Source organism: Dermacentor variabilis, chromosome 8, assembly GCF_050947875.1.
Source record: "Dermacentor variabilis isolate Ectoservices chromosome 8, ASM5094787v1, whole genome shotgun sequence".
Taxonomy (NCBI): domain Eukaryota; kingdom Metazoa; phylum Arthropoda; class Arachnida; order Ixodida; family Ixodidae; genus Dermacentor; species Dermacentor variabilis.
The window spans coordinates 58,973,896-58,999,953 of record NC_134575.1 but is presented as its reverse complement, the minus strand read 5'-3'; the positions used below and the strand labels follow the sequence as shown (position 1 = coordinate 58,999,953).

The 26,058-nt window shown below is 44.8% G+C and overlaps 1 protein-coding gene across 1 annotated transcript in view; it reads left to right on the top strand.

The window, feature by feature from the left end:
* Positions 1-23,234, top strand: part of LOC142590230 (uncharacterized) — a 38,072-nt gene extending 14,838 nt beyond the window's left edge. Inside the window, exons 6-11 of the mRNA XM_075702158.1 lie at positions 56-139; positions 5,457-5,686; positions 11,038-11,190; positions 17,869-18,002; positions 19,689-19,773; positions 22,887-23,234. Coding sequence (XP_075558273.1) covers positions 56-139; positions 5,457-5,686; positions 11,038-11,190; positions 17,869-18,002; positions 19,689-19,773; positions 22,887-23,030 — 830 coding nt within the window. The 3' untranslated portion in view covers positions 23,031-23,234. The remainder of the gene's footprint in view (positions 1-55; positions 140-5,456; positions 5,687-11,037; positions 11,191-17,868; positions 18,003-19,688; positions 19,774-22,886) is intronic.
* The last annotated feature ends 2,824 nt before the right edge of the window (positions 23,235-26,058 follow it).

Genomic DNA, 26,058 nt, shown 5'->3' with positions numbered 1-26,058 from the left:
TTTCTATGCATTTATTTCTTGGTTGCATCATTATTTTTCTTGTTTCCGGCTCCAGTGCTCCTGTCGCCTGGTGTTCGTGGCCTCAAGCGTGCTGGCAGCAGTGGTACCTCCAGAAAGCGGCTTCGATCCGAAACTGAAGGTAAGTTCTTTCCAGGGTGTCGAACCAAAAAAGAATACCGGTTTGTTTCGGGTTGAGCGCACTCCGATTTTGTTCCAGGTCACTTCCAATTCAAAGAAATAACTATTTATAATGGTTTGCGAACTGGTTCAGCGCAGTAACCTTATCCTGCCCTATATCGTGAAATCCTGTTCAGTGCTATCGACTTGTCCGCATGCTGCATTTGCGGTCTTTGCCAGGAGATGCAAGAAATGAGAAAACTTAAATGTGGGAAGCAGAAACCATTGTTCTTACATGCATATCTATGAAGTTTTAATGTTGTACAGCTGTACAGCAGCCATACACATAAGGACAGTCATCTTAGGTAGTGTTGTTGCAAAAGTGTGCAGCACGCAATGAGGTGCCCTGAAGCGTCCTCCCCCTTTCCAACTTCCAACTTTTCCTTTTATTGTCATCCATATTAGCAGGGGGAAAAGTTTTCGAATAGAATACGAGTTACATAAATTTTGCATAGCCTGTTCAGGAACAAAGGGCTTGTTTACATCATTTGATACAGATCCACCGTGATAGAGTAATTTCACGTCTGGTGCACAATGACATTGAAAATAATAAGAAAAAAAGCAACAGGAGGTTTCAAATGCATGTATAGTCGATTTCCGTTAATTTTATTCTGACGGGACCGACGAAACTAATCAACTTATCCGGTGAGCTGAATTAAACAAAAGGCAGAAAAAACGCTGAAACTCCATTAACCCTTTCAGACGCTGTGTACACAATTGTGTGCAGCAAGATAGTGCATCAACAGCAAAAGCACTGATGAAAGTAATGATGTTTAAAATGTGTCGCATACATATTTAAACGCTTATGATTGGAATTGTGTTGCAATTTTGAATAATGTGGAGAATGTTTTAGCAAAATGAATATGAAGGTAGACGGTTGGGTGTTGTTCCTCGCTGTCAGCATGTTGTATGCAGCGGATTCCCTTCTTTCATTGTTTTTCACAATTTCATGCACCAGGGATAATTTTCACGCGGTTCGATGAGGGCTATTCAAGCTTTTCAAAACACGAAATAGATTATGTTGTCATATTTGATGTCCCAGTAGTGAATTTTTGCATGGAGTCCACATTCTGTAAACTTGACAGAACTCACCAAACAATTGAAAATTCTTAATATTTTCTGCAGCTGTACGCTTTCTATGATACTGAAGAAGCAAGAACATGGTAAAAGCAAGTTTTCAGCCAAAGGGATAAAGTGGCGTTTGAAAGGATTAATTCATTTGGCAGTATTTGCCTTTCAAGTTAGCTTTGCCGCAATATGTCCTGTCGTGCGGTGAAGCATACCAAGTGGAGACGGTGCCATTGTTAAGAGACGTAGCATGTGTTCCTCAATTTACACGCACATGTGCCATCTCTGGTCACAGTACGAGCACCAAGGTGTCTAAGCTTTCTGGCAGGCTTTAGAGCTTTAGATGGACCTCTGCTCTTTTGTTGGCCTTAACAATCCCCTCAACTTTGTGGGTTTTTTATTTTACTGCCTTTCTTTCTCTAGCTTTTAGTGAAGCTCGCCTCCTGAAATCATGGGTTTGTGGCACTGAAATATTTCTATCTCGGCCATTAATGAAACAATCTGAAAAATCCTTGTGGCAGAATGCTCCCTGGAGAGCATGTAACAACTTCCAGCGTATAACTGAAATTTGCTGTGTGGCCTGGTGAGGCACCGTTTAAGCAGATGGACATTAAACAAAAGTTCTCACAGTCAAGGCCAAATCATCGTAAGGTTTATTTTGTTCATAAATGGCACATTGCAATTTCGCGACTGCGGATTTAAAAAAAAAAAAAGAAATAGTTTTGTTGTGAATATATTGAAAAATAAAAGACACCATTAAGTCTGCACAGGGATTACAGGCTACAGTCATGAAGTTAAATGACATAAACTGGTATGAGACATATAACAAAGCACATTATTTTCTGTACATCACAATGTCCACAAATGAATGATTAGAATGAGCATGAAATGAGCAAGCAGTGCAATCATGAAGTGCACAGCTCAAAGTACTTCTCAGAAGAATAAAATTTGTCTGAAAGAAAAAAGTAAGGGAAGAAGCACCATGAAAATAGTTGCTATCACTCGCTTTTACAAATATCTTGCTGGTGCTGTGTGGCATGCTCCCAAGTTTGCCTCTTTTTATTAAGCGATGCAGTGCATGAAAAAAGCCAATAGTAACATGATGCCTTATTTAACTACGATACAAAAAAGCCCCAATGAATGTCCGACTCACTTTGTCATTCTCGAAAGTAGCATTGGACACAGGGCATTCCAAAGGACAGGATGCTTTGTACATGCAAAAGGAGTACCAATTGTCATACAAGTTGCAACAAGCATAGATACGCAGCACTGCTAGTCTGAAGCCATGACATTGGGTAAAGCAGTACTAGCACCCACACTCAGTCCAGACAGCAAGTGTGTTACAAAGAAACAAGAGAAGAAAAGGAAGGGTTGGCTGAATGCCGAGCAGAAGTTCTAACTGTTAATTGGACCAGCCGAACCCAGTGGTCGATTTGTGGTCGATCTGCCATGCTTCTCCTGACCCCACTGATGTTGTAGGGTCGTTGATCTTGAGGGTACAGCTTAGATGCCGACAACGAGAACAGCGGCTGTGTGGTTCCGTGCTGAATCTTTTTTTTTTACTTGTGTACTCGTTCGGAGCATGATGTGCGCCACTTGGATAAACTTTTCACATCGACGTCATCGCCACTATTTTAGCAATGGCTTTTTCAAAAACGAGCTATCGGAAAATAGCAGTCGAGACAGATAAGAATGAGTAGCGGCATTTTTCTCTACAAAGTGCAGTTTACAAATGGATTGGTTAGTTTGTGAGAATGAGTGAGAAATGGACAGAGTTTATTAATGGGAATGTCTTTGTCTGCATGGGGTGGGCTTAGCTTCCACGCCTTGACAGTGGCAGGGCAACATTTTGACATGGCAAGGCATGGCTTGACAGCAGCGACTGGCATGGCCGAGCTCAGAAATTCAAGCATCTCTGCTGAGGTGGCCGTATATACACATACCTATTGTCTAGCCCCATTCTTGCACATAACGCAACTCGTAAGTGGTAACAATGCTTTGTGGGGTGCGCTGACTGAAAAGTAATTACAGTAGAACAATAGAACCTCGCTCACACTTCTTGGGAAAAGAACGATACAAACAGCGCACCAAAGGGAAAAACGTATGATCTGAAGTCGTCGAATAATTTGGCAGACTTAACTATAGTTTACATCTACGTAATGTGAAGCGTTACTCGAATCGTTGGAGCACAAGAAGATGTCAACGTGGGCTGAGCGGCCTGATACACTCGTTGTCATGGCAAGCTTACGTTTGTGCTCCTTGAATTCGGCCTGGGTCTGCAGCTTCTTTGAGCGGGGCATTTGGCAGGAAGTTTTGACGTGCCCACTCGGCGTGAATTGTTGTGGCACGAGATGCCGATGTGTGTGGAGCAGGTGGTGCCCGAGCTACCGTTGTCATTTAATTGCATGTTTTCATTTTTCTTTGCGAAACCGAAACAAAATCGAGCTGGTGGGCGCCAGAATACGTTGCCTATGATTCCTCCTGAGCGAAACGTGACGCTCACTTTGTGCCTCCTGCAGCCGACGATGGCAGTGCCTTTGAGTTATCACCTGCTCAAAGCTTGCGGTACACTTACAATGGCACTACGTCACGCAATGTGGAACAGATAGGTGACGATGCTTCTTGCAATAGATTGGCAGCAATAGCTATGAATGAACAATGAGCCGGGAGGAGATTTGCTGGTACTGGAATAGTGAACTTTGAGCTGGCAACGCTGGCGTTTTTGCATGAGATGGGCGGGTGAGTACGGCAGGGAAGCTGCTGCAGCGGGCGGCTACTGTACTTGATTGCGTGTGCATTGCATGTTTTCTTGTTTACATCGGATCTAGTGGCCGAAAAATGCATCCTACAATTGCAGTTTGGTACTGAACATTCGCATAGTGAACATTGTTGCCGACAGATAGTGTTCTCTGGGAACGTACGAACCGGTCAAAAAGAAGAGTAACGGTATTGGGTCATTTTTCGTGTTCCCAATTGCGAACGTTGACACTGTGAAATCATACGTAACTAGATTGTGTCACTGAGGTTCTATTGTATTTTGAAGAATTGCGTATGTATTGAGCACCCTTTTGCATCCTATATGCTCGAAACATTTCATTCCGAATCGGTAACCATAACCATTATTTCTTTCAATACAGGTTTGGTTTGGGTTTGGGTTCATATTTGGCTAGAATTCCGGTTCGGGTTTGGTTTGGCAACCTGGTTCTTTTGTTATTCCAAAGCACACTTTCTGCAGGAGCGCGTTAAGTGTTGGGCACAATATCTGGGTATACCCAATTTGGACTTATAGGCACCAGCCCCCACATTCACGGGCTACTTGTGGTACTTTGGCAAGCAAAACAATGCTACAGAGATTCTGAGGATTGTCAACTAATGCGTAAGCTTTCTTTGACTCGGCTGTTACTTTGCTTTTGCTAACTTATGTTATTTGCTTATGTGTGTTTACCCATCACTTTTTCCGGAGCCAGATAATGCATACACATTAGTAGACAATTCTCAGAATTTCTATAGTAGTATTTTTTCATAAAGCGCTGCCCTATAACGTCGTTTCCAATGCGCTTCTGAACACCTCGTTTACTCTTCCTTCTGTTGATTACCTCCTAGTTCCTGTCGCTGTTCTCTGTGTTCCTTTTGCCAACTATGATATTCCCGTTGTCGTTCGGCATTCCTATACTGCTTCTCCGTTTTGCCAAGCTTACGTTTCTTTGGTGCCATTGCAAGAACTTGTCTCTGCACACCTGGCCCCTTCAAGGCAGTCGTATAAACTGAGCTTAACCGCTACCACAATGCGTTTTTTGCCAAATCACATCTACCAGTCAGTTATTGTTACCATATTATACTCTTCTATTGCATCAAATGATTATGTCGAGGTGAAGGCAACTTGATCATTTTTCAAATATCAGTTCTAAAGCTACTCTACAGTTACACTATTATAATGATTAAATGCCTTAACTTGACCAGTTATGCATTTCTTTCTCAGTTACAAGGGGCTGCAGGACAGACACGGTTTCGACGGGGTATTCGCCAAAGGATGCTTATTTATGCATTAAACAGAACTGGACAACCTGCTGATTGATCAGTTCAAAATAACAAGTGTTTTTTCGTATGTGTAAACACTTAAAAATGTTTCATCTAGTCCAAAAAACTTTCTGTGATAATTTTGATAATTTGCATTGAGCTGCTTGAGCAGAAATGCTGTGAACTCTTTTCAGTGGCCCCAGAAGACGAGTCTTCACCCGATGTTAACATGTCTCCGCACGCTGAACGTGTGCTTCGGCGCTTGCACGAGCAGCATGTGCGGTTCGCCGTGCAGTCTAGCTCGTCGGCTTCGGATGTGGCTGTGGATGCAGAGCGGCTGCAGCGGAAGTATGAGGAGCTTCAAGAGAGGCATGCCCGCATGATGGATGCACTACAGAAGGACCTGGCTCGCTCCCGCCGCCTGGTGAGAAATGCTGCGGTTGTCTGTTGTCACGAATTAATACCCCCATTGCTTTTGTTTGATCCAGCTCATAGTACATCTGCTGCAGAATCTGGATCACTGCGCAGGCCAACTTTTTAAGGTCTAAGGTTTAAGATTTTAAGGCCCAGGCCTCACTGGTGACCCATCCCAGGCCTGACCTGGTGAAAAGTGGCTCTACCTATGCCTAGTCTGGGCCTGCCCCGGATTCTCAATACCGAGCCCGAGCCTAGCGGCTGCATATGATGGAAAAAGGGAGAGGTTCAAAATGTTGCTACCAGTTCTGTGAGGCAAGGGTCAGAATGGAAAGGTTCACTAATGTTTATTAAAATGATATATACTTAGTTTCAAACATAGCAGGCAACCCTATGGATGCTAAAAGGACTTCTCTCGCAACTTGTACTTGCACCAAAAACAGTGCACCACATATGAATTGAATATATAGAATGCGTATGCGTCATATAATTTAGTGAACACAAAGTTTCATACTTTTGTATAGCTGAATATGATATAATTATTATGTGAATGGCATCATAGATCTAAGCCTGTTTGCCACCAAATGAGTGGCGTGAGATGTTTCTGTGACCAGCGGCCACTATTCACCCCTTGCGCTTGTGACCAAAACATAATATGTTGCATATAGAAGACACAAAGTGGCAAAATCAATGCAGCATAGACTGCTTATAACGCAAGTTGCCAGAGTCACGAATTTCTGCACTATAAGCAGTGCCGCACTATAAATAAAACAAAATTTTTAAAGGCATGTATGTGCAAAACATGTAAACCAAACAGCCACTTGTGTCCGGGAATCGTAGCGCATGACAGGAATGTGCCCTCAATTTCGTTAGCGTGATCGTTCCTCCATTTTCCAAGTGCTGTACCGCTACTGCGAAGCGTTTCATTGGCTCTGGATCAAACCACAACTTTGACCATCACCTCCTGACGAGATGGGCTGGTTAGGCCCATGGTTAGGCGTCAGGTGGCATGCCTTCATAGGAGGCATGCCCTTGATATATTGTAACACAGGTTGAAGACAGATGCTGGAAAAATAGACACCGTCTCTTTAATGGTGGGCCAGAAGAAGAACGGGCAGACAATGCTCTTCATCGTCTTTCATGACGTCGCCCTTTACGTGCGCCTTCCTTCAGTGCGGAGGCCCCACGTCAGTGTTTCGATTGCCCCCCATGCGAAAAGCAACCGTCTCAGCCGCTTCAAAAAGTTGACGGCAAGAAATGGAGCTCCTGAGGTGCAATGTTCACGTATGCGCATAATACAGCTTCATGTGCACTACATGAACAACTTCAGCACGAAGACAACGGCGGAGTGAACCGGGGTCAGAACTATGGGGCACGACTTTGTACGTTATGTCAGTGAGATGGCGTGTAACCTTGCAGAGACCAAAATACTGGCGCAGCAACTTTTCAGAGAGTGCCCGGTGACGAATGGGCATCCAGACCCACATGCACTCTCCGGGATTGTAATGGACGTCGCGTCGATGCTTGTTGTATTAAAGGGTATCTGTACGCTTTTGGCTCTGGATACGATGCCAAGCAAGCTAGCGTGCGTCTTCAGCTCTTTGTATGAACGCTTCCATGTGTTCATTGGTCAGGCTATTATCAGCCACAGGTAGCGTGGTGCCATTATGTCTGCACCTGTAAAAGAATACACATTGATCTGGCGTGAGATCATGTGCACTGGCTGCATTAACGGCAGTGCACATGAATCAAGGTTCGCGGCTGATTGGCTGGCAACTAGCGTGAATGCATATCGCAAAAAAAGTTTGGTATACATGCACATACTCCATAGTAGTGCGGGGAAAATGTTCAAAGCTGAGGAATTTGCGGAACGCAGTTTGCGCTAACAGCGTCATGGAGTCAAGGTCGCACTTCGACGACACACATCATGATGGGCCAACGCGAAATGCACTCATGGCCTTTTTCCCGTGACCAATTTTCCAGTGGTGCTGGAGTCGTATTCCAGCACCGCGGGAACAAAGCAGCCAGTTGATTTTATCGTCAAAATTAGTTTTCCGGCCTGCTTGATAATTCAGACTTTTTTGAGACCCTGTTCATGTCCAAAAACATCAGTCAGCGACTGTATTTACTTTCTGCACACGAACTGAAGAGCTAGAGAGAGGCAGTGTGCTCGAGTTCAGTGCAGACTGCGTGCCACTGACAAATGGTTGGAGCCAAAGGCTTCTTCTCCGTTGCCTAGGAAACCCTTGCACACCTGCTGAGCCTGCACGCTGCTGCCACATTTATTCTTTGCTCTCTGCTCCTTGTTCGCTCGCTCGCTCCTCATCTACTCCTCCTCCTCTTCCGCATTGCCCTCGTCGCTCTCCCCTCGGCTGGCACGCCTCGTTGAGAAGTGCGCTCACTGCCTTGCTTGTCTGCAGGATTTTTCGGCAACTGAATTTAATCGGTATTTCATCTTGCACAGCTGCACCACAAGTGTCATGTGTATACATTGTGTTCTTGTGGAAGAGAATGGGAGTTGTGAAAGATTGCATCATATCCGGTCCTACACTGTAAGCACTTCTAAGTAGTCTGAGCTGTACAGTTGAGCCTTAATATATAACAGACATAAATTAACAGTACTTCGGAAACCCGAATAAGTGGGTTTTGTATGATGGTGGGCAGGTTACAATAATTTTCATTGATGCAGACGTAATCAAAACAGTATACATTTATAAAAAAAACAATACAAGTTGGCAAAATGAAGATTATGTAACAGTCCTAGCTTGTAAATGGCAATAACAAGCAAAAACAAGTAATTGGCAAATGTGCTCATAGCTAAAAATTAAAGTGGCACTGAAGCTGAAGATGAACAGTATATGCAATTTAGATTCTAGAAACATTTACCAACGTTTGTGTTGTGCAAACAAGTAAAGAAAATCCTCAACAATCGTAGGTGGTACAGCTGTGCCAAAGTGATACGTAACCAAAATTCAGTTCAAGTTATGTATTAGTTCAAATTTTCTAGTCTCAACAATTGGTACTTCACTGGTTGTATCTTGTAATAGCTAAAAAGTGCAACACATCGATCGGCCTTTGAAGTCGGATCTGTGACAGCTGTAGGCAGTTTTCAAAGATACAGTCGACTTCCGTTAAGTCGACCCTGATGGAACTGACAAAATTGATCGAGTTATCCGGAAGGTCGAATTAAATGAGATGCAGAAAGAATGCCGAAGCACACCGCTGATTCATTTGACATTATTTGCACGATTCTAACACGCCGCCAAATCAGACATGCGCCCACTTTTTATGGGTCCAAAGCAGTACGAACATAGAAATGACAGTACTATGGCCCTATATTTTAGCAAGGAAAATTGGTGCACAATAGTGGCCTGTTTCCTAAGGTCAGCTTCGCCACACGTTATTTATATTAAGAAGCCAGCTTTGCCGCGGTACATACTTGTTATGCGGCAAAGCATGCAAACGTTGTGAAGAGGTTTTGTGTTCGACTGAACCGCGCAGGAAATTCTCGGCCCAGTGTTCTTTTTTTAAAAAATGTGCTTTAGAATAGGGTCAAACATTGTGAGCTACAGTTATGGCTGGAAAGTCTTCCTAAGGTGGACCAAAAGTAGGCATTTTCGACAAGGCATGACGTGCGCTCAGAGCATTCACTGTCGCCTAAGCTCCTCCAAGAGAGACAGTGCCACTAAAGGGGTCACTATGGGGTCACCACAAAGGCCAGATGCGTGCGTGCTGACAGGTCGAGTTCGAATTACCCAGTGAAGGCCAATTTTAGCATCGAGACAACGGAAGTCTACACCTGTAGAAATGCATGGGTGCTAGCCGGGACCTTCGCCTGGGATCTAATTAACCAGAAATCAAATTAACTCTAGTTGAATTAATGGAAGTCTACTGTACTGCAGGAGTTAATACAAAAAGGAAGGACTAGTGGGAAAATTGCAGTGTGAAATTTGAAGCTCTTGAAATGACTTTTTTCCCCCCCTTAACCCACTCCGAATTAAAGATAGTGTGCTCCAAAATCAAGACTTTGCTGCTTCAGAAATTGCTCCAAAAGCTGTTTCAGCAGTCCCCCTCTTGAGCTATAGTAAAGCTCAATGTCGGTTTTGAATTATAAGGTAAGTAGATAACGCTAGCGCGACTGGCATTGCATTCACTAGCTGTCTGCAGAAGCAGAGTGAGGACTATCTGTGGGATTCATGTGACAGTAATGCATTAGCATTAGTTTTCCCTCGTCAAAGGCAGGGAGTCCTTCGTTACTTTTAACTATACTGAACACAGAACGTCAGTGCTATCACGACTTTTGGAATGTGCGACACTTGTTCAGGACAAGTGTTAGGACCGAAGTGGATCTGCTGATAGCCGAGCACCAGCTGTGCGACGCTGCATTTCAGTGTGCTGCGTGTCCCACTTTAGTCACCTGCCTCCTCCCCTTCCAGCTGCGTCGGCCTCTTCTCCACTCATCTTCCGACTTTTGCCATGCACAAGCCAACAGATGGGTTTTCGTTCGCATTACCGTTATAATGCTGCGGCACTAAAAATGAGCACAGATGTGATACGGTCTGCACGCGTCACAGGTAAACAGTTTTATGGTGATGCGTGCTGCCTGAGATGCAGGGCGTACAGGAGATAATGGGGCTGTTAGATGGCAGACTCTGGTGTAGCTTATGAAACAGACAAAGCCTATTTATATATCATTCTGTGTTTCCAGGTTAGGTAAGCTACTTTTCAATTTCAGGCTGGTGGCACTTGCGTGGCATGACTCACTTCATCCTGTGAAAGTAAATCTGGCTCTGTGGTTTTAAATGGATTCAAGAGTTTTACTCAGATTAATGCGGTGTAGGTCCCATATGGCGGGACTATGAATTATCGGTTACAGTCAGACCTCGCTATAACGAACCTTGAATTAGCAAGATTCACAATTTAACAAAGTTATTCGCTGTGAGTACAACTTTGCTGTATCGAGGTTTGACTGTATAACGAAGTGAATCTAAAATGTTTCTCGCCAATATCAGCCTGTAATGAATCTGTGTTTATAATGAATAACACATTTAACAAACATATTTTTGTGTCGGATAAGGCTTCATTATAACAAAGTTCAACTGTCTTTCTTTTATGGTCTTCATTTTACTGAAGCGCTTCATAAAAATAAATTAAAGTATTTCCTTTGCGAGAACAGCACTTGTCTTGTAAGTTACCTTTTTCATTTTCCTTATCTTGTTGCGCTGCCCAAATCAGCTATGATCCTTCCTTTACTTTGTTCCCTTCAGGCAGGCTGACAGTCAGTGCAATCAGTCGAAAGAAGTTATTTTACCTTGATGACCTACCCTGATGACCTACCCAACATTTTTTTATTGTTTGCAGAATGAGCTAGATGCACAGAGACAACTGCACCAGGCCATCGATGCACTGGAGAACGACCGGCGGCAGCAGGCGGCAAGGCTCAAGCGGCACCATGATGAGCGCGACCGGATCATGCGCTCACGGCGGCTCTCCTACAAGCACCGGCAGCAGCAGGTTAGTCAGCCTGCTGGTTATGGGTAGAGATGCCACAGGGTAAGGAAGAAAAAATGTCACGTGAAAATGTGGAAGCCTTGTCACGAGAAGCATAAACGAAAGGCTCACGGGAAATAGGCCTTCACAATGTGATAGGCAAGCAGAAATTTCTGGCTGCCGAGTGCAGAGAGAGTATGGGAGAGGGTTGACCGGAGAGTGGGTGGCAAGGGCAGATTATGATGAGGGCGTCACTGAAAGTGTCTACGAACGAAACAAGGCCTTGAAAGGTCCAGCAACCTTGGGGGCCTACTTTCTAAAAGCCAAGATGCTGATAGGCCTTGAAGGGGGAGGGAAAGGGGGCATCAGAGGAGGCTGGCTTGCCGAGGCTAGCTGCCCGACATAATGCTCCCTCCTAGTGGTTGTTTCTTTTTTCTTTCTGAATGAGAATGGTGACCAGGGCTAGGTTCTGGTTATCATCTTCGGCCTGCCTACATCTACTGCAAAAAAAATTCCTCCATCAGCCTTAGAGTTCCCAACAAGAATTACCAGAGGGAAATCTGGTGACAGCAGCTATGGGTGTTGCAAGCCTGATGGTTAGTACAGTAGAACCTCGTCAATACCTTCCTGTTACATATGTTTACCTGGTGCAAACATTCGCAATCAAAAACACAAAAAAATGACCCAATAGAGCTATGCTAATTTTTTACCGGTTCATATGTTCCCGGAAAACATGATTTTTATGTCGCCAAACTGCGATCGTCTGATATGTTTTCTGGCGGCTAGATGCCATGTAAACAAGAAAATGCGTGAGGTGGGTGTGATCGAGAACAGCATATGGCTTCCCGCCATGGCAGCTTCACCTCAAAATACACTGGAACCCGCTTAAACAACATTATGTGCCACGAAAATTCCATTGTTATAAGCAATGAATGTTATAACCAGGTTGCATGGAAAAAAAAGTAGGGATAGCATAGCTGTTTCAAGAAAACTATAACAGTGGGAAGGCCACTTCCTCACCACTTTCCTCCATCCGGCTTCTGATTGTGTTGACTCGTTTAACTGTTTAATTCTGCTTCCTGTGTGCTCCGATCGTGTTATGAGCCACAGCTGTCGGTGTTCAAGAATGGCACTGCTATAACAACTGCAGAGAAGGGTCACGAGCAGCAAGTGATATACAAGCTCTGCCGAGGCATGGCTTCGGTGGCCGCGAAAGGTGCCTTTTAAAAAATGCTGGAAGGTTGCTGCGGCATCATCTCAGCTTGAGAAATCCAGGAGAAACGCTGGAGCGAGGTTGCCATAAGCATATCGCCGCATACTTCCCACTGGCTAGCACGAGAAAACCGCATTTCCGTCAGCCTTGCTTGCTTTATGTGAAGCTTTCCGGCATCCCTCTCAAGGCATCCGGATGCTCCACGTTGTGAAGTGGAAGGTCCCTCGCGAAAACAAACCCGTGATGGACTGAATTATCTACAGGACCTCCCATGGGGACAGTGTTGAGGCAGCCTGCCCTACCGCATCAGCATTGCCGTCGTGGCCATCTCTGTCACTATCCGATGCAAGCACATTCGCGCCTCATTGGTTAGAAGCATTGCGTTTCCAAATCTATAGCAGTGCGCTTTCTTTTCACCGGCAACATTGTGCATTGCCGATGATCGGCAGGCAGATCAGCCATCTTTTATTTTGGCGGCAAGTGAAACGAGGCTGAGAAACAGCGTGGCCAGGAACGACTTCGATGCAACAGAAACTAGCACGAGCAACTTAATCCGTTCGCAGAATTGTGCAGAATGAGGGCCATAGAATAAAAAACCGAGTGTGAGGGCCGAGCGAAGAATCTGGGATCAGCGTTACCAGCTCTGTTGGCGCAGTCCATTTGTCTTCGTAGGGGTGGGAGGGTGACGGGAGAGATGTGCGTGAGGCTGCGTGCATCTCTCACCTAGAGAAGCATGCGAAGGTAGTTGCGGTGATGGGCAATCATGCAGCGGCTTGCATTTCACTTTTTCTTTTTAAGGATTTCGCATTTAGGGATTTCGCACCTTTCAGCATAGACACCCAGCAGCCAGACCTCATCGTTATAACCGATAATACGGCATGGGGAAATTGTAGTAAGCGGGTTATTTCCTCATAGAAAACATACAAAAGTTGATGGTGCAGCAGCTTTTCTTTGTTATAACCGTTATATTGTTAAAACCGGTATCGTTATAAGTGGGTTCGACTGTACTTGCCCACCCGTCTCACGTGCAAATGCCGGTGCACACTCAGTTTCTCACTTCGGTACCAGCAAAACTTCTCCGGAGTTGCTGCATTCAGCATTCACAGCTATCACTGCCAATCCTATTGCGATAAGCACCTTCGCCTATCTGTTTCTTAGCGCATGATTGTGCAAGCTTAGCGCACGCTTTTAATAGGTGATAACCGAAACGTGCCGCCCTTCCCTGCTGCACACTGCGATTGTATACGTTTTCCGGCTGCTAGATCCCATGTGAACAAGAAAAAGCGCAAGGCGCATGCGATCGAGAGCAGTAGATAGCCTCCCATCTCACATGAAAATGATGGCACGCACCGTTTGTTATTACGGTACCAGCAAATCTCCGCCGGTGTCGTTGCACACCAGATTCACAGCTATTACCGCCAAACCTATTGCGATAAACATCTTCGCCCATCTGCTTCTCAGCGCGTGATGCCACCAGAAGCGTAGCGTACGCTTTTAATAGGTGATAACCGAAACGCGCCGCCCTACCCTGCTGCAAACTGCGATCATATATGTTTTCCGGCTGCTAGATCCCATACAAACAAGAAAAGGCGCAAGGTGCGTTTAATTGAGAGCAGTGTATAGCCTCCCATCTCACGTGAAAATGACGGCGCGCACCATTTGTTATTCCGGTACCAGCAAATCTCCACTGGTGTCGTTGCACACCAGAATCACAGCTATTACCGCCAAACCTATTGCGATAAGCATCTTGCCTATCTGCTTCTCAGCGCGTGATGCCGCTGGAAGCGTAGCGCACGCTTTTAATAGGTGGTAACCGAAACGCGCCACCCTTCCCTGCTGCACACTGCGATTGTATACATTTTCCGGCTGCTAGATCCCATGTGAACAAGAAAAAGTGCAAGGCGCATGCGATCGAGAGCAGTAGATAGCCTCCCATCTCAAGTGGAAATGATGGCACGCACCGTTTGTTATTCCGGTGCCAGCAAATCTCCACTGGTGTCGTTGCACACCAGATTAACAGCTATTGCCGCCAGACCTATAGCGATAAGCATCTTCGCCTACCTATTTTACAGCACGTGGCGCATAGTGCCTTTGGTAGTGTACTATATGCATTTAGCAGGCAATAATCCAAATGCGCCGCTGTTCCCTGCTGGAGGCGGCGCGATGTGGCCATCATGTTTCGCTTCGGCAGCATCCGGCCTTACCCACCAGCTTGATTTCGGTTTAATTTCCCGTCGCCCTCTTAAAACATCACGCAATAAGAAAACAACGAAACAGGTCTCGGGCTGTCGTAGCACCATCGGCTCGACGCATGTCGGCGTCTCCTGCCACTTCGAATTACATAGGTGTCAACAACAGTTGAGTCCGTCAAATTTTTTTAGTTACTTCGGATTGTACATTTTCCCAGTTAGTATGTTTTTTCTCGTTTTTTTCCCCAAAATGTATGAATGAGGTTCTACTACACTTGGATTCTGACTTCAAACCACATTTTGAATTTTCAGGTTGACCACATTGAACAAAATATTCTTTTATAAAAGCAAGAATTTGCAAGGATTACACATGCACGCAGAAACTCATTGCTTTCATACGTTTAGGAAAATGTGTTGGCTTGAAAATTGAGGAAGATAAAGCATAACGCGCAATTCCACGAGAGCTCCTCACGCCATAAACACAAATGTTCGGCAAATGCATGCATATCAGCCATTATTCCCATTGTAGCTGGACGATTGCACTGCTAGAGTTCCCTGTAGTAAGTTTTGTACAAAATTCTGCATTCCCAACGATTTCCAGTTACCCCTGTTTTGCATCAGTTTTCTTCACACCACCACTTGGTAATCAGTGTCACTCGCTTAACTGTTTCCCTACTGTGGAGAAAATGACCGCTTTTTCAACGTTACACTAGATTTTTTTTTCTGGAGGAACTATTCAACTCGAAATTGTGTGCAATACAGGAAAGGAAAGCAGAATATTCTTTCCAGGCATAGAAATTTTGTTAATGAGTTCTATGCGGTAACATAATATATTAATTGCCAAAAACAAGATTGTTGACTAAAATTTTAAATATGCTTGTACGTGAAAAGATAAAAAATGCTAGAAAGATTGTGAAATACACAAAATGATTCGTCATCAGTATCTGTGAAGAAATCAAAATTTTTATCATGAACAGTACTCCCGCTACAAAAAATTAGCTGAAAGCCCTGTAGTTGTGGATGCCACGTTGCAAAATGACTCCTTAATGTAAAACACAGGGGAGCATTGCAAGTCTTGCAGTAAATGCTATTTTTTTGCGAGGTTTTACCGACTTGGCATTTTTTGAAATTCTGGTATGTACTCATTTAACTGGCTGGTGCTGAATGGCTTGAAATGGTGGGAGAGCCCAAACTTGCAGTGCAGCCGACCGTCGTTGCACTCTGAATTTATTTCAGATAAAACGGCAGCATTGTCTGACTCGCTGCTGCTCGGGCCGTTAAAAAAAAAAAAGCCAATCAACTGCAGACACTGCGGAAGCGCAAGATTCGCAATTTCTCTGAGCGTGCGCAGTGTTTGTGGGGCTGAACATTTTCTATAAACTTCCACGTCTTTTGAACCCATTCGGAAATCGCCACCATGCGAAAAGAAAGCTAACTGTATAGAAAACGAAACTGTAGTTCGTATACTATAAGCTAGATGGTGCGGTGGGATCGGGAGTGCCACAGAAGGTCTCGAAAATGGTGCTCGAAAGCGTGGTTAGTGGGCTAATAATGTTGAATGCGCATTGTGGGGAAAGAGTTAATGCAGTTGGACCATTTGTTAAATGTAGGCATCCTGCCATTGCTGTATCTCTTCCCCTTGTATATCATGTTTAGCAGCTTTAGCGATGTGCAACATGCTTGCCTAAAATTTATCTCTATTGCACTGTACCCAGCCCCACATCAGTTAACCCTTTGAGGGTTATATTCTTTTGAAAAAATGCGTCATCTAGGAGCCACATTTTTAAAAGGCAGATAGAAATTCTTCATTGACCTATTTCGAGAAAAAAAAAAAAAGCAGAAATATTTTTGTGACAATGAAGCGACAAAATTATTTTAAAGTGTGCAGTTTTATACACAGTTTATTGTTGAATACATACATAAATAAACTAGGTTGTGACCACATATAATTTGTTTCCACCACCTTACATGCATGGCAGTGATCATGAAAGGGGTGACCATTAATTAAAGGGGCAAACTAATAAAAAAAATGTGCTGTTCTTCCTCTGCTATCTTGGTGTAGTACCTGCAGGATTTTTATGATTTTTAACTTTCATGGGTTGGCAGACATGCAAGTGCCAGCATGCCTTTGTCGGACTGGACCTATCTGCAGCCAACACCTTTGTCCTCTTCTTGCCTTCTGACACCTTTTTTTTCTCTCTGTGTCCATCACGAGCCCTTTGCAAATAAATTCAAATAATCACTTTCGAACTCCGGGAAAATAACTCATCGGAGCCGAAAGCTGTTGCGTGGCCTCCAGACAGTATGCCCTGCTCCCTCAACTGCTATTTGTGTGTTTGCAGGACTAAATAGGGTATACTGGTTTGAGAGAGTTGGCATTTGTGTTCTGTGACGGCAGACATTGCACATAAACTAGTGGACAATAACAGGTGAACAGACGTTTCACGCGTCTGTGTCGTCAAGTGCTTGTCACCTAAATTGCGCGCAAAGCCTGCCACCACGTGCCTGAGAAGTGTCCTCAAACACTTCTCAGGCTTACACTTTGTAGCGTTTTTACGTTAAGGTGTTATATGTGCCCCATGAAGCAGAAAATCCGGTGTCCGTCCGGCTCCCATCCGTAAAACATCCGCAAAATTCGATGGTACCAAAACCCACGTGACCAAGTGATGCCGTCACATTCCCGGCACTGGACCTGCTGCGGCTCGCACTGCGAAATCCCGCGGTGAACAGCCATGGCGCAGACAGACGCCGTGGCCCACACCCGAAAAACTTACTTTGACCAATTTGAAAATTGACTTGGCCTACCCCCAAAAGTGACGTTGCCGAAGTCGAAAATTGAGTTGGCTCACATTCAAAACCAACCTGGCCTACTCCGAAAATTGTCTTGGCTCACCCCCAAAATTTCGGTGGCCCACCCTCAAAGTTGGCTTTGCCCAATTGGAAAATTGAGCTGAGCCACATTCAAAACTGACCTGGCCCACTCCCAAAATTGGTTTTGCCCACCCTCAAAATTGACTTTGCCCATCAAGCAAAAAACCAAGTGAAAAGTTTCGTGCTGGAGAGTCATACTGCTTTAGTATTCAGTGCACTTAAGGAGGCTTAAGTGCCTCTGGAAGTTTTTGCTTTGAAGTCTCTTCCCCTCCTGTGCTTTGGGGGGACTAACAAACTTTCAATTATGGATTGCAGTGCTGCATTTTTGTTGACATTTGTGTTGACTCACCAAGGATGAGCACTTTGGGAGAGTATTAAAAAAAAGCGGACGCTTTGTCTTGCCCACCACGTTTCTTGTCTGTTTCATAGATGCTGCAAGAAACGTTCAAGGAGAGCATCCGTGCACGGAAACAGGACCTTGTTGACATCCAAGCCACCGTGCGTGAGCGACAGGTCCGGGAGCAGGACAGGCACCAAGTCTACCTGGCTTCACTCGAAAACTTGTATCCTTGATGCAATGAACTGTTTGCTTGCTTGTTAGTTTATTGATTTTCTCTCTCTCTCTCTCTCTCTCTCTCTCTCTCTATATATATATATATATATATATATATATATATATATTTCGTAGAGATCTGCAAATATTGGGCAGCTGAGTGCAAAGCAGCATGGCAACTGCAGTTTGACAGGCACGGTGCACGATTAAATGCTACACTTTGTCGTTCTGGGTGCCTCTCTTGCGTTAAGACCCTTCGAGGAAACACATTGTGCACCAGTATCGGAATCGGCCTCAGCCATGCGTTTGATTACACTTCCTCTGGGACTGGCTCACAAGGAGCTTTGTGTGAATGTTGCCACTGAGGGCTGGCAAGTGTCCTGTGCAATGCAATCAAATTAAGAATGCTTATCAGGCGTGGGCATTGTTGGCGACCTCCGCGCAATGTTGCTCACATTACGTTGCATCGAAACTTGATGATTGTCAACCCTTGTCTTGCGCTAGGCAATTCTAAGTCGTTCCCGCAGCTTTCCTCATTTCATCACACCACGTAGTTCTCTACCCTCCTCAACTGAATTTCCGTTCCCTTGGCACCTATTCTGCGACTCTAATGAACCACCGTTTATCTGTCCTCGGGCATTACATGGCATGCCCGGCTTCATTTCTTCCTCTTAGTGTTCACCGGAATACTGGCTACCACATTTTGCTGTGTAATCCACGCCGCCGTCTTCCTGTCTCCTAATGTCACGCCTAACATTTTTTGTTCCATCGCTCGTGGCACGGCCCTTAACTTCTTCAAGGGCTCCTTTGTTAAACCTCCCCGAGTTTTCTGCTCCATCTGTTGGCACCGGTGGAACGCAACGTTTGTTCACTTTCTTTTCAAGGACAGCAGTAAGGCACGGGTCATTTCTTGGGCAGGCCTGCCGTGTGTGTTCCAACCCATTTTTTTCCTACCCATTCTCATCCTCATGGTGCCGGTTCCCTTTGAGCAATTGGCTTAGATAAACGCATGCTTGCACAGATTTTAGAGGTCGACTGTCCATTTTGAATGCTCATCCTCTTGCCAAGCTATCAAATATTACTGTTACACTGAAACTTACGAGAAGATGTATGGTGCGCTATACTTGCGGACAACTTTCCATGGTATTGAAGGGAAAGCTACAGAGAGAAAACGCGCACAAGTAAAAGAACTCTTTAAAAGAAATCCCATATTCTGTCCATGTTAGTTTGAGCTGGGGAAGAGAAAACATGAACATGTCATTTACAGCAACAAAATAAGACAAATCACACTACTGAGTGGCAAATATTACTTGTTCTGCTTCTTTTTTTTTTTGCATTTGGGCAAATGCGAAACCGTTGCTTGTGGAAGCTGCACTGACTCAGTATCTGTTTCAAGAAATTGAAAGCACTTTCAAACTCTTCCGGCGTTCTTGGCGCAGTAATACATGTGCAAAAGCTCCGTCCCCGTAATTTTCCCTTCATTGGCAGTGAAAGTTGTCACTGAGTTTGCGCCTGCAGGATCAGCCTGCTGGGAGTTCTGTGTGGGCAACAAGAACAAAGCTCAGTGACTGTCCTTTGTAATCCTGTTTATGATTAATTAAAGTATTCATTAGATGTGCGTATCATTGGGGATCTCCACGGGATGTTGCCAATGTATTGAATGCCTCCTTGACCTCTAATGTCACCCACACCACAGCTACCAGGCGCAGCTCTCTCTGCTCACGGAGTCACTGGCCAAGGAGAAGGTCGAGATGAAGCAGCGAGCCGCAGCTCAGAGCAGGGTGAGTGGGACTGACTGAACGCCTTGCCTCAAAGGTTGGCCTTGGGGCTGCTGCTTGGACAGTATGTAGTGAAGTGTGGTAGTGTGTTGATTTGGGGCTCATTGTGAGAGTCTCATAGTTCAAACATCGGCATGAACAAAGTTGCATCCAACGCAAAAATACCGTCCTTATAGCATCCAATATTTCTTTTAAGGGCGCGATGCTCAGCGATTCAAATGCAATACTCGGATTGCATGGCGGCCAGCCCTTGCTGTGCCACCGATGAGCGCTGGGTGGCCCAACTGCAGTCGCCGTGCATCACAAGTATGCTCGCCGTCGGTGCATACCGTTATGCATCAGCTCAGTTTCCCGGTGCCCACCGGTGGCGCAAGTGCTTGCAGCCGTGTGCTCCGAGTATTAAGCATGTTAGCATACTGAAAACTGAAAAAGAAAAGAGGAAAGAAAATAGAAAAAGAAATGTGTGACTTATGCTGTGCAAAAGAGATGCAGGTGCGGTGCCTCGAAATTGGGTGCAAAAATGTCCTGTCAATTTTGGTGGCCCATTAGCAGCTTGCCATGCCAATACATGACATACAAACAGCACAAATGCACTTTGTGCCATCAATAATTAACCATGAATAACAATTAAATGAAGCTTAAAAATGTCGATGAAGTCAGCAGTGATAGAGAGCCTGCAGAAGAACCAAGAATTTTCATAAGAGAGATGCTAGACAGCTCTAGTAGTGCAGTCAAATGCCTCTACAGTGAAATGATCTGTAGAAGGAAGGATTGACTATCTCCCAGCAGTATTCCTATCTTTCATATGTATTGTGAATGCCTCTACAACGAAGACCACTACAACAAATTCGCCTCTACGACGAAGGAATTTAGGCTTCCCCGACAGCTGATTTGTTACTTTACGACGAACGACACGTGGCGGTGCCGCTGTTGCCCTCTGCAGAAATCACCAAGGTGTGCACACTAGTACTAACGGTAGCGCTGGCGACACACTTGATGAGCGTGCCGATGACAGAACTAGCCCTGCTGCGCTGCTCCAGGAATTCCCAAGCTCATGTGCTGCTTGTTGTGATGCATCCGCGGGTGCGGCGGCCAACGAATACGGTGCAGTTGAAGACGACGGGAAGAAGTTGTAATTGACGACCGACAACATCTTCAAAGCCGTCTGTGGCAGAGACAATGCGAATGTCACCAAAGGCAACATTGGTAAAGATCCTGTAAACAAACCAAGTGTTGTATTTTGATGGCAAGAGAGGCGATAGCAGCATTCGCCAACGTACCGCTTTACTTTGCAAAGCTCCTGCATTTCGCTGCAGAGGATGCTGTGAACTTTGGTGCAATAAAGCTGGCTGTAGTACAGATTCCATCAGACGAAGTTTGGGCACAGAAATTAGTGACTTAATTCACTTAGTCTCACCTTAATTCGTGTTAAATAAAGGTTTTCTTGTGTTGAATGTGCTTATAGGCTGCTGTGGTGGAACAGCTGGTGAAGGTCGTTGCAAGAGCGGACCTTTGCGCCATTATGCTCCAAAATGGCATTTTAGTGGAAAGTTTCGCCAAGCCTGCGTCAAAGAAGCATAAAAGCTGCCTCGTGACTAAAACTGGAACCAAAACCTATAGCACATGACCCTCTGTGTCATGAGGTTGGCTGCAGTTGTACGTTTTGCCAGATGAAATGTGTAGAAATAAGTTAGTGACATATTTCACTGTTGAATTAAAGTTTTATTTTGCTGTAAATGTGCAACAGCTTTATTCCGAGCTGTTGCAGTGAGTGCTTAAAATTTCTCTTTGCTCGAGGTGGGGGGGGGCTCCCATGCTATACATGGGATGCTTGCATGTGTATTTGTGTGTAGGCGGGAGGGGGTTGTGTACGTGTGCATCTGTTACTGATCACCGTGTAAGGTATGGCTGGGCCCTCCATTAAACTTTCCTTGTGGGCTGGGGGGCCTTCCCCCTTCGAGTCCCCCTGACTTTAAGCCCTGGTTATGGTGCTTGATCTTTACAGTGAATTGTCCTTTGAACAAAAGATTTTGAAGGTGCCAAAGATTTTGTTGCAAAGCGGTTGTCTCTGTTTGATGTGCTTTAATGGGCAGTCGTATAATAAGATATAGCTGCAGCCTAGTTGGATATCTCATTTAGGATTCAGGTGACTGCTGCTAAAGCAAGACAGGAAAGAAAGAGAGAGGTGTCTGTGGAGCATTTGGCTACATCCGTCATGCTTTAGTGCTGGTCACATGTGTTCAAAGCTGTTTTGAGGCGTTTTCTACTGCGGCGACCATTATAAGCTTGAAACTGCTTGCCATTTCCACCCATGCATCCTTTTCATTGGGCAGTTGTCGTCAGGCCACCTTGTCATTTTCAGCTTCACCCTAATCATGTGAAGACCCGTCGCATTAACCCTGTGCCTATGGTGTTGTGCTCCTGGGCTTGAGGTTGTCGGTTCAGTGCTGGCCACATTTCGATGGGGAAAAAAATTTAAACATGCTCCTGTACTTAGATTTGGGTGCACTTGAAGGAACCCCAGGTGGTCAAAATTAATCCGCTATAGCGTGCTTCATAACCAGGTTGTGACTTTGGCACGTGAAGCCCGAGAATTTAATTTTTTCACCATACATTGAAGAAAAGTGAAGCCTCGCCCACCACTGCGAATGAGGATTTAGCTAATGCCTCTGTGGCAATGTGCAGTTGGTAGCCGGGTGTGCTAACCACTGTGCTACCTCACAGCCCTGGCCCTGGCACTTTGTGCGAGTACTTGTGTTCTATGCAGACTCTAAGGGTGGTGGCAATTGTGCACATATCGTGGAAGCCACAGCAGGCAGTACTGTAGCAGAAGACGAGAATGTTTACATTGCAAAGAAGTTGTTCTTGACAAGATAGCGATGTACGCTGTGAGAGTCCTCTGCTACCGCAGCAAACGAGTTCATAGCCAGAGGTATCGTTGGAGTCTGGCAGTTTCGTTTTTACTTTAATTACCCACCGTTCACTTGCTGTATTTATTTGCTGTTTCTGTCAACCATGTTTCCTTTGCTTGTCATCAGTAAGGAAGAGATGCAGTCGTTGCAAAACTATTGGGTGCAGCTAGTTTTCTTCCAGCTTTTCCATTTATCTCATCTCAGGTGCTCGAGAGAATGCGGCGCGACTTCAAGGAGCAGTTGGAAGCCGAGACACAAAACCTGTACCGTCTTGTGGCCCAGCCGCAGGAGGGCTGGGTGTCCACGAACCAAGCCGTGCCAAGCCAGAAGCGAAGCAGACGTGTCTGAAGCTTACAGCACCAGACTACATGACCCTTCTTTCCATTCCGAGTCATCTTTCGCTGCCATCATCACTGCCATCATCACTGCCATCATTACACAATTCTTGGCCTTGAACAGGCCCTGTTGACTTCAGTCAGAAAATTTTTTCAACTTGAGTTCCGTGGTTTTTATCACTCGACCAAACTTAGGAAAATAAAGGTATTTAATTTCTGTCGGTTTGTCATCTTCTACATAAGGAACCTTTGAATGACCCCTTCAGGCACCATTTAATTGCGTCCTTTGAAAGTTTCGCCGCGTATTCTGCATTTTCAGAACCATAAAAGGCATTCTGCTGCACAACAGACAAAATTTTAATTCTTCAGTGGGTTTTGTCAAGTTTACAGAATGTAGACACCATGCAGGAACTTTTGAAAGAAATTTCAGGTGTGAGAACATCAACTATTTCATGTCTAGCATACCTGGAAAGCACAGGTCCAGCTACTTGAAATAGTGTACGCCTGATGTAAAATTGTTAAAAGAACGAAAGAAGTGAGCCCGTCCCATGACGACATACTGACACTGAGAGCGAACACCCAGACCTTTCAACTCATTTTACTGAAACACCGACATATAGTATTCAAACCTACAGCACAGGTCCAATAGGAAGTGCTTCAATATGTTTGCGATAACAATTAAATATCATTTTTATCATTGCTTTTGCTTTCGACGAACTATCTTGGCGTGCAAGGACATAGCACAAGAAGGGGATAAAGTGTGGAGGCTATAGGAGGCTTAGTTGGAATCTTTTGTTTTTTCCTGACACTGCAGAGTTTCATTACTAGAGTGCGATAACTCGGCCATCATGCATGCTTCACTGCACATAGCACAGCGCTGCTAGATCACCGTCAGCAGAAACGTTCGTGTTCGAGGAAACATTGTTCTAAAGTTCATTTTGCTACTTTTCTTTTTATTTATCAATATTAGAGGTACTGCATTGTTTCCCAATTGAGAATCACAATGTTTGTATGTGCAGCTCCTCAGAACCAAAACTGACTTGTTTCAGCACCTTTGCCGGTAGTTTATATGCTGGCCACGTGATGCCGCCGCACTGCTTGACACTTTAGGTGCACGCGTTCATATTTGGCGTGGCCAGATATTTGTGCTGCCCGTACGTCTCCCCTCGTGAGATGCATAGGGCAGGCATGGTACAGCCTCACAGATGCGTACGATGAGCGTCATGTGGCCGGGCCTTTAGAGCAGTTAAATATTTTACGTTGATGATAGACATCCTTTGTGCATTATTTCTGGCACAACTGGATTTTAGCACTTTTAGCCATGTTTGTCGTGAAGATGTAGCTGATGTTTGGCAAGTCTCTCACCATGCCTGCCAATTTTCTTTTTATACTCTAAATAACTATTCTTGTTTGTAATGTCCTGCCAGATGGCAGAAATTAGAGCCTAAATGGCTCTAATTATTTCCATAAGGTGATTTTGTAATGAGAAATGAGCTAGTATAACGGTTAATATTGACCCTTTCAGCGGTGATCCCGTGGGCGTTGCCGTGCTTGATCACTTGGTAATGCGTCCATTGCTTGCCTCAACTGCCTCCGTGTGTACATTGGGTGTTTATGGTGCCTGTGCGGCTTAGCAAACCTGTTTTGGGAGATATTGTATACGGTGACTGCATGGACAACGTGAAGCTTTGGCCGCAGCTTCAGAGAACATGCAAAAGCACTTTGGAGGCTGATTAACCTATGTCAAAACGGTGCGAGCAGCATATATGGCGCTCGTTTTCAAAATTAGGCTAAATATGTATTCCAAGTTACCCAAACTTTCTGCTCATGAATGGAATCAGGGTTAGTGTGTTTTGCTCTTCCTTCTTTATTTGGCAAGTATTTTGAAGCAGCGGCTTGTCACATTTCCGACTCAGTAAATTTCCTTGGTGCGGTCAATGTCTGATTACTTCTGCCTAATCGTTCTGCCTAACCTAACCGTTGCGAAACATTAAGCTTCGACTATTCGTGCGCTATCGGTGTAAGAAATTATGGGGTTTTATGTGCCGAAACCACAATCTGATTATGAGGCATGCCATAGTGGGGACTCTGGAAATTTAGACCACCTGGGGTTTCTTAACATGCACCTAAACCCAAGTACATGGGCGTTTTCGCATTTTGCCCCATTGAAATGTGGCCGTCGTTGCCTATTGGTGTAGTCAGTCATTTACTGTGCGTATATGGTGCACATATTAAGTGTGCACCCATTCACTTATTGACACATTGGTGATAGAGTAGGCATAAGACTCCATGTCAGTAGGGGTAGATTTGTGTAGATATTAGAGAGTCTCTACTGTGTGCAAAACGTACTATGACAGGAAGCAGCGCTCATCCCTTTGTCATTGTTAAACAAGCGGTACTCACTCTTGCCGCCGTTCTGGGGCTGAAGTACTTTCTTTGAGGCTTGGCGATACAACGCTGGCAGATGAGCCAATTTCTGTATCCTCGAAGAAGGCCATACATCTCGAAGATTTGGTAACACGTATAGACAGTTACAGCAACGGTCCATGAACTTGGCTACACAGATTCATTTCCTTCCTTAATATGCCAGTCACTATTGCAGCCAACTACTGCACACGTCTTCAATCCACGTGATTCAATTTGGCATGATTGGAGCACAGTGCATTAGCGGTAATGGTTTCGTTTTCTTGCGCTGTTGCTGAGGTGACATGCGGCGCGCCGCCAAAAGCGCCATCTCGTTTCTCTTGAACAAACTGCTCCGCAAAAAGGTTCAGTAGGAATCCACAAGATAATTTGAAGTCAAAACGATGAAGTTTAGGCATATGCGTGTGCTTCCTGTCATTCGCATTGAAGAAACTTTCGTAAACCATAGCGCCAGATTTCTGCAAGAACACCATAAAACAACATGCAGTGGCGGATAAATGAAATTTCAATGGAAATGTATAAAAGACTTGTTTTGTGGTTAGTGACTTCATGATGTGCACTGCTAGGCTAGGTGGTTCATACTTTACAAATTGTATGACGCTTATAAGGAGAACTCT